Consider the following 16,233-nt stretch of genomic DNA (forward strand, 5'->3'; position numbering starts at 1 on the left):
TATTTTCTATGATTTTGGTCATTTTTATACGCCTGTCCCCTGGCAGTGTGCACCCTGTCTGCGCCAGATGCTGATCAGCTACATACTGCACAGTTCAGCATCTGTGTCCTTCTTTGATGCAGGAGTTTTTTTTACACTTTTGTTCACTTGAACTAGAACATATCTACACCCCCTTCCCCCCAAAAAATGCCCCAATCATCCCCAAAAAATTATTCAACAGAGAAGTTATATCCCATCTTTGATGACACTGATTCAGAAGGTGGGTAAGGCCCTTCCTCTATTTCACCTCTTACACCTCTTTATGTGTAATGAGGGGCCCTCAAGAAGGTGACCCTAGACAATATTTGTCTGGCCAGTGTCTGTCAAACAAGATAGTGGGGCTCATTTACTAAGGGTCTGAACTATTGGGAAACCTGATCAAATCAAGTAATACCCCTGAATTTAAGGCAGCAACACCAAGTTTGGTGAGAGGTGAAAGGTAACGAGATACCTAAATGATTGGAGGCAATGTTACAATCAAAAGTTATCTAAATCATCTAGAATAGTGTACCCCACTGAAGGAAGGGGGTATTGTGAACCTCCCTGTCTCAGTGACATCACAGTCAGGGGGTGGGAGCAAAAACCTACTGGATATAAATTAATGAGTTTAGGGGTCCATCTTTTGGGGAATTCATTGCACATGGATAGATGGCCGGAACTTCTATTGAGCCCCAAGAGCGGCTATAACTTGAGCTATTCCATTAGTAAGGCTTTGCATTATTACACCCTTTTTTTATAACCGTTTGTATGCAATGTTTGTATATTGTTTTGTAATCTTTTTATAAGTTTTTATAAAGTTTTTTTTTAAAGTTTATATTTTGTGCGTGCATTGTGCTTCTTTGTATATTTATGTTTAACCTTAATAAGTCTCTGCTTGTAGCCTAAGAAAATCTTAGTTTCTGAAAAGATTTACGTTACCAGGTTCTTATAGCATGTTTGATGATTGCATGTTCTGCGTGACTTACCAGCATACGTTGTCTGTGTGAGTGAGGTGTCTTCTTAGTTTAAGTAAAATCGTGGGTGGTGGCAGTTAGAGTGCTGGGGATTAGTCTAAATTCGCCATTTTGGATAATTGGGTGGGATTTATGTAGTGAACTGGGAGGCTCCTTAGTGGAAGTGTATTCTGTGATTGAACTCGAGAGTGGGGGTTCATCGAAAGATACTTTGGATAAATCTACCCCAATATCTTCTGTTTTTTTCTTGAATGTCAGAAATGGGACCTTCCTTTCTTAGGTGGATTCCCTGGAAACACAAACCGACAATTATTTAGGTCCTGAAAGAATCCAGTCGGCAGTACAATGACTCCAGGTAATGTTCTCTCCTTCAATGCATTGGATGACAAATCAGATTTGGCTCATTTCTTCCTACCTCCTCATCTGCTTTCCAGTCCTCTTCTGAGTTCTGTGGACTAGGGATGATTCAGTATGATTCCGGCAGAGTTCTTCCTACTCCATAGAGTACTGCTGGACTCAAACTGGATAAGTCTTACTCCACAGACCAGAATGCACTGCTGGGAAGTGACCCCCCCCCCTGACAAAAAGAAGTAATTCAGAAGAGGGTTTGGACTGGAAAGCAGATAAGGAGGGAGGATGAAGTGAGCCAAACCTGGAGTCATCACTAGGCATCTGACTAGCGGTCCCTTTCTGCTAGGCTTGTGTCTCCAAGGATGCACACAGGATACACCAAGAAAGCAATGTCCTGTATCTGGCATTCTGATGTTCAAGAAAACAACTTTAGATTACAAATATGCCTTATACTTTTGTAAATGTTTTATCATTTTGATTTTGGAACCAACATTTGTTACAGAAGTAACTTTTTATGTTCTGGAATATTTATAGACTTCCACTCTGGATAAATTCCATCATTCCAACCAATGGCTGACCTCAACACTGTAACATAGGGGCTCATTTACTTACCCGGCCCTGTCGCGATCCAGCATCGCGTTCTCCAGGCCCCCCAATTTCAATGCAGCCCAGCGCTGATGCGACACAATCTGATCGCGTGCACCAAAAACCTGGGGCATTTCGGCGCAAACCAATAATTTTTGAGAAACCCGACGGAAAAGAGCGATTCTGGCCCTTAGTAAATTGTAGACACTTTAAGTGGTAGGTTACACTTCAGATGCAATACATAAATAACCATTAGGCGGTAGCATAGGATAACGGATGGATGCGTTGGCAATATATTTATATATAGTTTACAGAGCTTTGCTTAAAAGAGGTGGCCAGACTCCTGTAGTTTGCCAGTAGGTCAATTGGAGCAAATTAATTAATTCCTTTATTTAGATGGCGCACACAGATTCCGCAGTACTACACAGAGCTTGTCATATCAGTGCCTGTCCCCGTGGGGCTCACAATCTAATCAACCTACCAGTAAGTTTTTTGGAGTGTGAAAGGAAACCAGAGGACCTGGAGCAAACCCATTCAAACATAGAGATAAATTATAAACTCTTTGCAAATGTTAACCTGAATGTGACTGGAACCAATGACCCCAGCGCTGCAAGGCTGTAGGCTGCTGCCCTCATAATACGCTGTCCATTACATGGCAATGGGAAAATTTTAAAATCTGCTGCCATCTGTACCTCCTGCTATTGTCATGGCCTCAATCATAGTAAAACTATCCCACATAACAAATGTTGCTGTTGACTCCACCACCACCATTGCAGTTACTGCTTTATGCTGCCGATTCCCTACTGTTCCCATTATTAACATTTTGAATCCGCTTCCAACTGCTAATACTTATACTTCTATCACCATTAGCCCATCTAATGCCATGACAGGTTTCTACTACTCCTACTAGAGCCAGCGTTGTTGTTGTAGCCATTCCTAGTGCACTCAACTTTTTTCTGCTTTAGTGGGAGAGTTATTTAGGTTTGGTGGATTCAATAGACGCCACCCTGTCTCTGTTCTGACACTTTTCACTGTGGGATTCTGGGGTTATGGCAAAATTTTTATATCCTTTCATGGAAAGACTCAGAGGGTCAGATGTATTATGGTATCTGCGCCATAAAAGTGTCGGGAACTCACATTTATTTTGCACATAATTGTAGCGGATCATTTATAATGAGTTGGCGCCAGAAAGAATAGTTTTTTTCGACTATCCCGACTTGTCCGTCTTGTCTGTCTTTATTTGGCACAAGCTGGCGTGGCCTATATTTTCCACATCATCCATTTCATTAATGTGGAGTTTGTCGGCATTTTTAGGCACAAATTTTGGCACACAACAGACCAGGAAAAAAATGGTGTGAAATAAAAATAATTTTAAAACAGGCGCAGCCCATGTAACATTTTGGCGCACATCTCATTTGTGTCGGCATTTTTATGGCACCCGACTAGAGATGAGCGAGTATACTGCTTGGTGGAGTATTAGCATACTCGGACCGGCTCGTTACTCGGACGAGTATTTCCCCTGCTCGCGATCGAGCATTAAATTAATAAAATAAATTGAATAAAAGTATTTTTATTGTAAAAAAAAAATATTACACATGTTTACTGATGTTTTACTTGTAAGAACACATTGAAATAACACTATTCTTCACTTTGCAGATGTGCGCGCGTTTCTCCGAACCTATCGGGAGACACGCGCGCACACCTGCAATGTGAAGAATAGAATTAAAACATTAAAAACAGTGAACACAGGAGCATTTAAGTGCAGAACACATTGAAAGAACAATATTCTTCACATTCCAGATGTTCCGAACATCTCCGAACCTAGCGGGAGACACGCGCGCACACCTGCAAAGTGAGGAATAGTGTTATTTCAATGTGTTCTTACAAGTAAAACATCTGCAAACATCTGGAAAAATTTTTTTTTGCAGTGTTCATTTACTATTCAGTTTTATTAAAAAAATGCTCGGGTCTCCCATTGACATCAATGGGGCTCGTTATTCGAGACGAGCACTCGAGCATCTGGAAAAGTTCGTCTCGAATAACGAGCACCCGAGCATTTTAGTGCTCGCTCATCTCTACACCCGACTGATTAGTCCCGTCTGCTCATTAATTACTACTAGCCATGTGCTACTTCAATACATCGGGCTGTGCTTTCCGTAGTCTGGTCTCAGATGCCGACTGTCGAGGTTGTGACAGAATGAATAAATCCCCCCCAGAGTCTGATCAGTACAATCCTACAATAATTTATATTTCTGACTGATAAATAACTGCATCAATCTGACTTTTCTATCTGTATATTTTTTATCAGTGAATGTTTTTTAGATATTGGCCTTAACAATCCAACTCTGCTATCAATTATTATAAATCACCTCCTCATCTGTTTCCTTCATTAGCGTTACTATGATCATTATGTCCGGATCTTGGGGGAATTTTCAGTGTTTGTCTAACACTCTAAAAGACGTCAACATCGGGAACGTTTTAGCATTTGTCTACGTAGACCTCGTAACACGTATATGTCTTCTCTAAGCTCTAAGGTCTGGTGACCTCCTCCAATGGGAGCCATAAGTGAGGAACTTATAAAAGCTAATAATATTTTTATATATGATAACATTCAAATCTCTGATGTTACAGATCTGACTTATTTTACAGAAGGAGAAAATTCTTGGGTTTTAACAATTTATAAATAATGTGTGAGGAGAACCAAACACAAATCACACAGATTCATCTTCTCGGATTCCGAGGTCTGTACAAATACAAAACTCCTCTATTCATTGTGTTTCTCCTGACTTACACATTAATACTGGGTGGAAATCTTATTATTATCCTTCTGGTGTCCACTATGGACCATCTCAAGACCCCAATGTTCTTCTTCCTGAAACATTTATCGACAGCAGATGTCCTACTAACCACCAGTGTTGTCCCCATGATGTTGCACGTAATACTCTATGAGGAAGGTATCTTACCCCTTTGGGGTTGTATCTTCCAGCTTTATTGTTTTGGTATTTTTGGGTTTGTTCAATGTTTTATCATTGCTATCATGTCATATGATCGATATTTGGCCATTTGCCATCCATTACGTTACTCCTCAGTGATGGTTCCAGATCTTTGCTTCCAGCTTGTTATTGGTTCATGGCTTGTACTCAGTGTATTAACATCAAGTGAGTTCCTTATTGTTATACAGTTTAACTTCTGTGGCTTGAATTACATCGACCACTTCTTCTGTGACCTTGGCCCGACTATGGAATTGGTTGCTTCAGACATTTCTATTTTGATGTTTGAAGACTTAATTATTTCCATTTTGGGGATGCTTTTTCCATTTGTTTTTATCATTATAACCTATTTCTGTATTTCCTTCACCATTGTTAAAATGTCTTCCACGGATGGTAGAAGAAAAGCCTTCTCCACTTGTAGCTCCCACCTGACCACAGTCTGTGTGTATTATGGGACCCTGATCACAGTTTACATGGCTCCAAGTGATGAGAGCTCATCCATTACCCACAAATACACATCTCTACTGTACATTATAGTCACACCGTTGATGAATCCCTTTATCTACAGCCTGAGAAACAATGAGTTCAAGAGAGCCATGTGGAAAATTCTGAACCGTGTCTTTCCAAATTGATGGAAAATATGAAACAATAAAACCAAAAGTTAGGATCCTGATCATCCATGGTTAGCTATTTCAATTTCAATTAAAATAGAAATTTCAACTCCAGACTGTTTTAGACAAATTAATCCAGAGCCCCTGGTATCTCCCAGTTCTTGGTAAATGCTCAGTTCTCTTAGCCTTATATATCCACATGAATACAGATAGTTCTGTTATAATACAACTTATTTCCTATTCTGCTCTTTAAATGTTGCCTGGGAGAGACCTTGCTGATGCAGTGATTGTTGCCTTTGTGGACAGTGCGACCTATAAAATGAAACTGTCTTCCACAACTTCCCTTTTAGCAGCAGAGTATGGTTTGCTCCTCGCTTTAGTTTATAGGAAATCAACCAGTTGAAAAAACAAATATAGAACACTACAGATACTCACCTTGGTTTGCTCGATCAGCCCCACATATCAGAAATTGCTTTGTGAACACAGTGTGGAACAAGGAGCAGCAGCTTGTGGGAGATGCCCCTGTGGAACCTGATTGAAATTGGATCAGGAATGATACCCCGTTTCCCCGAAAATAAGACAGTGGGGCAGATTTACTTACCGGCCCATTCGCGATTCAGCGCGCGTTCTCTGCAGTGGATTCGGGTCTTCCGGCAATTCACTAAGGTAATTCCCCGGAACGCACTGATCTTCACCAAGCCGGACCAAGTGAAGGTAAGCGCGAGTACCGCGACACTTTTTTTTTAAATGCAGCGGTTTTTCCGAATCCGTTGGGTTTTCGCTCGGCCACGCCCCCGATTTCCGTCGCGTGCATGCCGGTGCCGATGCGCCAAAATCTGATCGTGTGCGCCAAAATCCCGGGGCAATACAGGGAAAATCGGAAATATTTGGGTAACACGTCGGGAAAACGCGAATCGGGCCCTTAGTAAATGACCCCCAATGTCTTATATTCATTTTTGCTTTTAAAGAGGCACTAGGTCTTATTTTGAGGGGATGTCTTATTTGCCCAGGAACAAAAATTGACATTTATCGATGAACAAAAAATCTACTTCTCTAACATCCTTATGACTCTCCAAACTCTCCGAGGTCTGTACAGATACAAAACTCTTCTATTCATTGTGTTTCTCCTGACTTACACATTAATACTTATGACTCTCCAAACTCTGCATTTCATACCATCTTTCTTGTGACTCAATTTCTATTAGAATCATTGGCCCCAGTCTCTCATGTTTAGTAAAATCACTTTCCATAAATGACCCTTCTTATCCTGGAAGCTGCTGGGATCACATTTGCAGCACAACAGTCAGTGATTTACTTCCATAAATTCTTCCCCATGTCACAACATTTTGCAGCATCTAAAAGATTTACTAATACTAATGTTTGGCGCGGGGGGAGCTGCTGCAATGGCGGCTGCTAGGTCTTATTTTCAGGGGAGGCCTTATGTTTCTAAGCCTGAACAAAATTGTACTAGGTCTTACTTTCGGGTGATGTCTTATTTTAGGGGAAACAGGGTAGTAGTGATAACCTAGCACATAAATTATAACATCTTATAATACACCAGGATGAGCTGGGGTGGGGAGACGTAACCTGCGGGGATGAGATGATGAGCAAGTGCCATGAGTCTTTGGTTTTATGTTAATTATATTATGTGCTTTCCTTCCCCCACGCGATCCTTCCCAAACCCCCTCCTACCCTCTGTTCCTTTCCCCCATAATTGGGTAAAACTACTCTGCAAGGCCATCCTTTTACCAGCCAATACTTGATGGATTTCAAACTTTACGTTGGAAAAGGTTTTACATAAACGTTCTGCCATTCCAAAGTGGCTGAAACCCACCAGCAGAAGATTGTCAAGATAAAGACCAAAAGGGTGACCCTTTCAGCCATAGCAAGAGAAGTTGGTTGCTCCAATTTTATGATTTCTATTATATTGCATCTTTATAGCATCATAAACTCATTCAAGTCGTTCAAGACGGTTGGTCACCCCGAATGAAAAAGGCAAGAGAACAGAATTAATGCAGAGTAACAACTGGGCAACCATTTCAACACTGCAGCTGGAATTGCTTGCCAGTTCAGCACTGAACAAGTTTAGGATATTTCAGATTTACTTACCAGGTCCAGTAGCGATCCAGTGGCGCGTTCTCCGACGCTGATTCGGGATTTACTAAGGTTGTGCACCCGATGTCCACTAGGTGTCGCTGCTGTGCTGAAGTCCACTGGAATTCACCTTCTCCGTCTCTGTGTATGTGAGTGCTATTTTTACGACACAAACTTTTTTTGCGGTTTTTCCGAATCCGTTGGGTTTTCCACCGGCCACACCCCCCAATGTCGTGTGAAAACCGGTGCCGATGCGCCACAATCCGATCATGTGAACCAAAATCCCGGGGCAATTCGGCGCAAACCGGAAAAATTCGGGAAACCTGGCGGAAAAACGTTATTTGGACCCTTTGTAAATGTGCCCTAGTTAGAGATGAGCGAGTATACTCGTCCGAGCTTGATGCTCGTTCGAGTATTAAGGTACTCGAAACGGCTCGTTGCTCGGACGAGTATTTCCCCTGCACAGTGAAGAACAGTGAAGAATAGAATAAAAACAGTGAACACAGTGAACACAGGATTATTTAAGTGAAAAACACAGTGAAGAACACAGTGAAGAATAGATTGCAAATGTTCGGCACATCTGCTTACTTGTCGGGAGATACGCGCGGAACGGTGCAAACAAAATACTATGTGAAGAACAATATATATGTGTGAAGAACACATTGAAGAACACGGTGAGGACGGAGACACCGGGGAGCAGCACAGAGACACTGGGGAGCAGCAGCACGGAGACACTGGGGCAGCACGGAGACACTGGGGCAGCACGGAGACATCGTGCAGCATGGAGACATCGGGGCAGAACGGAGACACTGGGGCAGCACGGAGACACTGGGGCAGCACGGAGACATCGTGCAGCACGGAGACATCGGGGCAGGGGCAGAACGGAGACACTGGGGCAGCACGGAGACACTGGGGTAGCACGGACACATCGGGCAGCACGGACACATCGGGCAGCACGGAGACATCAGGGCAGCGGCAGAACGGAGACACCGGGGCAGCATGGAGACACTGGGGAGCAGCAGCACGGAGACACCGGGGAGCAGCAGCACGGATCCCGGAACAGCGTATATCCCGACAAGTAAGCAGATGTGCCGAACATCTGCAATCTATTCTTCACTGTTTTTTTCACTGCGTTTTTCACTTAAATGATCCTGTGTTTACTGTTTTTATTCTATTCTTCACTGTTCTTCACCTCTGCTAACTTGTCTGGAGATAATATACGCGCGGAACAGTGAAGAATAGATTGCAGATGTTTGCATACATCTGCTAACTTATCAGAAGACATTCTTTTTCAATTAAATAACACATTTTATTCCCGAACCATGGTCCCTTTGAAAAATGTTTGGGTCTCCCATTGACTTCAATGGGGCTCGTTATTCGAGACGAGCACTCGAGCATCAGGAAAAGTTCGTCTCGAATATTGAGCACTCGAGTATTTTAGTGCTCGCTCATCTCTAGCCCTAGTGTCTCAATGTTTGAAAGCATTTGGACTAAAAGCCCAGTCACCAAACCTCTTATTAGCAGAAAGAATCAATGGTGTAGACTCACCTGTGCAGTCATGCATGCTGCATTGACAGAGGAGAAGTGGTCCACAGTTCATTAAAGCAAGTTTAATTTATTTGAGACTCATTGGAGACATTGGGGAACATTTACTAAGATTTGTGCAAACTACAGTAAGTGTAGCTTGCCTGTGTGTAATGCAGGGGGCGCCAGACATCATGAAGCTGGCGCTGCCAGAACTGGCCCGGCAGAATGCACCATTTATTTTCTGGTCTATCTTTTACATGGGGCATGTGAAACACTTCTTTTGGACTTGCATGTTAAATCTGGCGCACGGTCCGACTTAGCACCGGAATTCCCCCTAATTTGTGGTGCAGACTTTTAAAGCAGTTTAAACTAAAAAGAACGAATAAATTCCGACAGAAAACCGGCGCAAAATGCTGAGTAAATCTTCCTCATTAAATTCATCCACAAACTGGGAACGACTAAATCTAAAGTGTGTAAAGAAGTGATTGAAAGGTGTGGAGGAAGTGTCATGATTTGGGAAACGTTTTATGCAGCAGGAGCTGGACCTCTACAGAGCTACATGGCAGAGTGAATGCAAGTATCAGAACCTTCTTCAAGAACACATGGTTCTTCTCTTTTTTTTTTTCATTCAAAGGGAGCAATTATCCTGCAGCACAACGCCCCCGACACACAACAAAATAGATAAAGTGTTTCCTTGATGCAGAAAATATTAAAACAATGAAATGAAATGAGTCCACCCACAGTCCTGATTTAATTTGGATATTGATTCCAATTTCAATTGAGACAGATTAAAAAAATAAATAAAATTTATGGTGAGAAGGGGTAATTGTTTATATTTATTAGCTAACATAATTCAAAGGGAATTTTTCAGCTTTAGGGAAGCAATTTAACCTGACCAACATCATTAGCTAAAATACAGCCACCAAACCACCTACCTGCTCCCTTTCCATACATTATTAAATAGCTCTAAACTGCAGACTGGTTAAGACAAATGATTTCAGAGCAGCCGGTGCCGCCCAGTCCTTGATAAAGATTTAAATCTCTTAGGCTAATATCCACATGAGTACAGATAGTTCTGAGCTGGTAGAAGAGCTTGTCAGAATCGGAGGTAGTGGATCCTCTGGACCACTGTGGATGATGAAATAACCCAACATCTGGGACCTGAGTCTACGTGGTACTGGGTTTTCACCAGAGCCCGCCGCAAAGCAGGTTGGACTTGTTACGGCATGGTACCACCAGGCCGTTCCACATGAGCGACTTTGTCAGCGGTGGCGGCCAAGGCTTAGTAAAGAAACGTAAGACAAACTAGTGGTCGGGGACAGGCAGGAGGTTAAGACAGGCAGCACAGGATCAGAGTCGGTAATGTAGTGGTAAGTCGGGACAGGCAGCACAGTTGGAGTCAGGAATGGAATCGATTATGGGGATTGCCACTGGAGCGAGGACAGGTGAGTTCCGAAGCTGGGTCACACGGAGGTACACGGGTGCACCTGCGACCTGGGATATGGGTCGCAGGGGCACCCGTGACAGAGCTTACATGTTATATCTTGATAACCAATTGAAAACTCAGTCTTCTCTCTAAGCATTGCCTGGGAGAGACCTTGCTGATGCAGTGATTGTTGCTATTGTGAACAGTGCGACCTGTGAAATGAAACAGTCTTCCACAGCTTCACCTTTGTAGCAGGGTACTGGTTGCTCCTGCCTAAGTGTAAGACATTTTCTGTTTTAGTTATCCCCTCAATGCACCATGATATACCTGCACCTTGTGAATCTATTAGGGTGTATGGTGATGGCTCTCAGGCAAAATATATGTGATCGCCAGCTTTATTATAAAACCTCCATGGATTGGTGACCTACATATAAACATACAATATATACGCAACATCCCCCACTGGGGCCTAGCCTTTTCTTGGTGCCTAGAGGAAGCCGGGGCCCAGAATACCGGAGTGGATAGCGGTTGCGGCTTAGGGCACGCTGTGGTCACTGTGCTGGGTATGGGAACCGGAGGGCTGTCCTACAGCCTGGCAGGTCTCCAGCAGGTGGTGTGTGCAAGAAATTAAATGAGGGAGAGGCTGAGGTACTGGTTCTCCCTGGGGCAACCCCTTAGTGTCTGTACTATATGTCCCTTGTTAGTGGATGGGGAAGCCCTTGATGGTATACAGCCGTATACAGGTACCAGACGGAGGCAACATTGTGCAAAAGTAACTCACAGTTCTTTATTGGAACAACTGCAGGCAATGGGCCAAACGATTTTAGAACAGATGCCGGTTTATTGGAGAATTCCATATTACTGGAGTGGTCATGGAGAGTGATCCTCAGGAGTATATTCACCAGCCTGGTTGTAGGTGCAGGCTGGGAGGCTGTGTCCAGATATGGAAGCTGCTAAAGTATTTAACCCTTGTCAGACCAGGCAGAACCTACCACTGCTAATGGACTCTGATACACTGTATTACCCTAAAATCAGACCCCTCTAGAGGGATACTACAGATGGAGGGCCTCATTTTCAAGCACTCTCTTGGCTACACATTGGCAGTGGTGGTATATATACGATTAGAAATATATATAACAACCTTTGAAACATTGGAGGACATGTATCTTTATTTCTGCTTATTTTTTCTCTCTGCTTATTTTTTGCAATTTTTCATTGTGATTTTTGCTGCCATTACTCAGGTGCACCATTGTCGCCACCTTGTGCCTGCTGTATCTTAATTTTCCATATATGCAGTGGGAATTTCCATTTATGTATCATGTTTTCCCTATTTTTGTGACTTTTGAAGCGCAAATCTTCACCTGGCAAAGGATGTGGATGGATTGTGTCCACTACTGAAGTCCAGCCGCACGGCTCCCTGCCACACAAGGCCATTATACTGTGTATTGCAGGATATGGAAGGGATTTTTTTCTTGAACCCTGTTTTTACTTGCAAATTGGAATTACTGTCACTTTAATGCTTTTAATGTTTAACATTTTGCACAGAAACCTGCTGGGCATTAAAATTTTGGTTACTTCTAAAAGTGCGTTCACACACGGAGTTTGAGACGCATTTTTAAACACATTGTAGAGACGCATGAATTTTACATTTTACCATGTTGTGGGCTGGTTCGAAAGTGGTAAAGCACTATAGATTATGATAAATTATTATTATTTTCCTCAACCATTTCCAGGACATCTCCCTTGCATATTCCATACTCTGGAACCCTCTACCAACATGTGTCAGACTCTCCCCCACTTTCCAAATCTTCAAATAAAACCTGAAACCCGACCTTATCAGGAACCTCTAGAAGACACAATGGGACTCATTTAAGGGTCCGAACACCGCACTTACCTCGTGTTTCTCGAATATTTTTGTTTTGCGCCAAATTGCCCCGGGATTTTGGCGCACGCAATCGGATTGTGGTGCAACGGCGCCGGCTTTCACGCCACAGAAATCGGTGGTCGTTGGAAAACCCGACGGATTAGGAAAAACGCAGAAAAAAAAAAAAATAGCACTCACATACACCGGAAAGAAGGAGGAGAATTCCAGCAAACTCCGGCGGACTACAGCGCAGCAGCGACACCTAGTGGACATCGGGCTCACGACCTTGGTGAATCCGAGCAGAACCCGAATCAGCGTCAGAGAACCCACCACTGGATCGTGAATGGACTGGGTAAGTAAATCTGCCCCACTAACTGCTCTGCTCCCTCACATCGTGTCTCCATCCACCCTCTGATATGCCCTCACCATGGGTTCTACTCCCAGTTGTTAATTATCAATGAATTGTTAAATGCCTGATCAAAATTTACACATGCACACCCACACCCATCCAGGACACATGCACACCCAAGCCCGTCCAGTACACATGCACACCCATGCCCATCCAGTACACATGTGCACCATGCCTGCCCAGTACACATGCACACCAACACCCATCCAGGACACATACACACCGACACCTGTACAGTACACATGCACACCCACACCCATCCAGTACACATGCAAACCCATGCACATCCGGTACACATGCACACCGACACCCATCCAGGACACATGCACACCCAAGCCAGTCCAGTACACATGCACACCAACACCCATCCAGTACACATGCACACCCATGCACATCCGGTACACATGCACACCGACACCCATCCAGGACACATGCACACCCAAGCCAGTCCAGTACACATGCACACCAACACCCATCCAGTACACATGCACACCCATGCCCGTCCAGTACACATTCACACTCCTGCCAATCCAGTACACATGCACACACAAGCCCATCCAGTACACATGCACACCCATGCACATTTGGTACACATGCACACCGACACCCATCCAGGACACATGCACACCCATGCCCATCCAGGACACATGCACACTGACACCTGTCCAGTACTCATGCCCACCCACACCCATCCAGTACACATGCAAACCCAAGCCTGTGCAGTACACATGCACACCCATGCCCATCCAGTACACATGCACACACAAGCCAGTCCAGTACACATGCACAACGATGCCCATCCAGGACACATGCACACCCACGCCCATCCAGTACACATGCACACACAAGCCAGTCCAGTACACATGCACACCGATGCCCATCCAGGACACATGCACACTGGCACCTGTCCAGTACTCATGCACACCCATGCCCATCCAGGACACATGCACACTGACACCTGTCCAGTACTCATGCACACCCATGCACACATGCACACCCATGCCCATCCAGTACACATGCACACCCACGCCCATCCAGTACACATGCACACCCATGCCCATCCAGTACACATGCACACCCACGCCCATCCAGTACACATGCACACCCATGCCCATCCAGTACACATGCACACCCATGCCCATCCACACCATAGCATTGTTGTTTTGGAGTGTACAAAGTTGTTAGGAATAGACTTACTGCAGGCTAAAAATCACTTATTATTTAGAATATTGTACCATAAAAATCCTCTGTGGACCATCATATTAATCACCAGTAACATCAATTACCATCATTAGCTTCAGTTTCATTAAACCCTGGATCCAGATCCTGGGGGAGATTTCCATGTTCATATACTCTATAAAAGATGTGAACATTTGCAAAATAATCACAACCATAATAAATGATCTTTAAGGGCTTTGTTCTTGTATATTTGTTAAGATGATTTCTTCTATAGATCAGTAAAGATTTCTTGGAATTTCAGCCAAATAAAAATAATGTGTGAGGAGAACCAGACACAAATCACTGAGATTCATCTTCTCGGATTCCGAGGTCTCTACAAATACAAAATTCCTCTATTCATTGTGTTTCTCCTGACTTACACATTAATACTGGGTGGAAATCTTATTATTATCCTTCTGGTGTCCACTACTGACCACCTCAAGACCCCGATGTTCATCTTTTTGAAACACCTATCCATAGCTGATGTCCTACTAACCACCAGCGTTGTCCCCATGATGTTGCACATAATACTCTTTGAGGGGGGCACTTTGTCCCTTTGGGTTTGTATTTTGCAGCTTTATTCTTTTGGTATTTTTGGGTTTGTTCAATGTTATATCATTGTTATCATGTCATATGATCGATATTTGGCCATTTGCCATCCATTACACTATTCTTCACTGATTGGTCCAGATCTTTGCCTCCAGCTTGTTATTGGGTCCTGGTCTTTAGTCACTGTGTTAACATCAGCAGAGTTCTTTGTTTCTATCCAGTTTAACTTCTGTGGCATGAATTACGTTGACCACTTCTTCTGTGACTTTGGCCCCACAACAGAATTGGTCACTTCCGACATTTCTAGTTTTTTGCTGCAAGACTTTGTCTATTCCATCCTCATGATGTTATTTCCTTTCGCTTTAATAATTTTATCATACTTTTGCATTTTCTTAGCTATTCTCAAAATGTCTTCAGCTACTAGTAAAAGAAAAGCCTTCTCCACTTGTAGCTCCCACCTGACCACAGTCTGTGTGTATTATGGGACCCTGATCGCAGTTTACATGACCTCAAGTGAAGAACGCACATCCGATATCAACAAGTACCGATCCCTGCTGTACATAGTCGTCACACCATTGATAAATCCCTTTATCTACAGTCTGAGGAATCATGAGATCAAGAGGGCATTGATGAAAGTGCAAATGTGCCGTGTATTTGAAAATGGATGGAAAACATGAAACATTTGACCTATAGAGATCAATGTGTTCTGCAATAAACAAAACTAGATGACCTCGCATAGACACATATAGAATAGTAAGTATTTTTTTTTTCAAATCAAAAAATTCAGCTCATTCATAAGACGCTTCTCTGGACTTGTCCAAACAAGAGCAAAAGGTAAGGAAGGAAGGTTTGTGCTAATTACATAATGATAAACTATTGAATTATGAATTTTGAACTAAATATCACATATTATAGTTGACAGCAAAACCTGATTCACACTATTTGTCTCAATTAATAAGGAATCCCATTATTATTATTGAGTGAAAATGTGCAGTACAGATAAAGTTATATGTTTGAGTGTAGAGATGGGCAAATGTTTAAAAAATTTGATTCGCCGAATTCAGCGACAAAATTTTATTCAACCTGAATCGAATCATAACGAATCACGTTAAAAAACAGGTATTTCCTGGCTGCAGAGAGCCTATGGGTTGTTGTAGAACGCTGTACCATGCTCAAATATGCATAGGGAGCGTGGTTTGGTCTTCGTGGTTTGGCGACTTGCCGCCGCTCTTAGAATCGCTTCACTCTTCCCTTCCATGGGCACAAGGACAAATTCTGAAGGTGGAAGCAGAATGGTAGGCCACAGAGTGGCACAATGACAAAGTGTGGAGGTGAGAGCAGCAGCAGGAGGTCAGAGAGTGTGTGTAGGTGAGCGGCAGCAGTAGCAGCAGCATGAGGCAACAGAGTGGCACAATGACAAATTCAGGTGGTGGCAGAAACATGGAAGGCCACAGTGTGGCACAATGACAGAGTGCGGAGGTGGTGGCAGCAGCAGTAGAAGGAGTTCAGAGAGTGGCACAATGACAAATTCTAGAGGTGGAAGCAACATGGTAGGCCACAGAGTGGCACAAAGACAGAGTGTGGAGGTGGGTGACAATTGCAGTCCGTGGTAAAGAT

At 43.4% G+C, this 16,233-nt stretch overlaps 2 protein-coding genes across 2 annotated transcripts; both read left to right on the forward strand.

Annotated features, from left to right (window-relative positions):
- The first annotated feature begins 4,614 nt into the window (after window positions 1-4,614).
- LOC140128636 (olfactory receptor 5P64-like) lies at window positions 4,615-5,550 on the forward strand. Its single transcript, XM_072150335.1, has one exon. The coding sequence runs from the start codon at window positions 4,615-4,617 to the stop codon at window positions 5,548-5,550; it is 936 nt and encodes a 311-aa protein (XP_072006436.1).
- Window positions 5,551-14,342: 8,792 nt separating this feature from the next.
- Window positions 14,343-15,293, forward strand: LOC140128637 (olfactory receptor 10A7-like). Its single transcript, XM_072150336.1, has one exon. The coding sequence runs from the start codon at window positions 14,343-14,345 to the stop codon at window positions 15,291-15,293; it is 951 nt and encodes a 316-aa protein (XP_072006437.1).
- Window positions 15,294-16,233: the final 940 nt, after the last annotated feature.

This window comes from Engystomops pustulosus, chromosome 4 (genome assembly GCF_040894005.1).
Source record: "Engystomops pustulosus chromosome 4, aEngPut4.maternal, whole genome shotgun sequence".
In the NCBI taxonomy this organism is placed as follows: domain Eukaryota; kingdom Metazoa; phylum Chordata; class Amphibia; order Anura; family Leptodactylidae; genus Engystomops; species Engystomops pustulosus.

Bases quoted from the DNA above. Each gene is read 5' to 3' on its own strand.
- LOC140128636 (XM_072150335.1), top strand. From the start codon at position 4,615: ATGTGTGAGGAGAACCAAACACAAATCACACAGATTCATCTTCTCGGA.
- LOC140128637 (XM_072150336.1), top strand. From the start codon at position 14,343: ATGTGTGAGGAGAACCAGACACAAATCACTGAGATTCATCTTCTCGGA.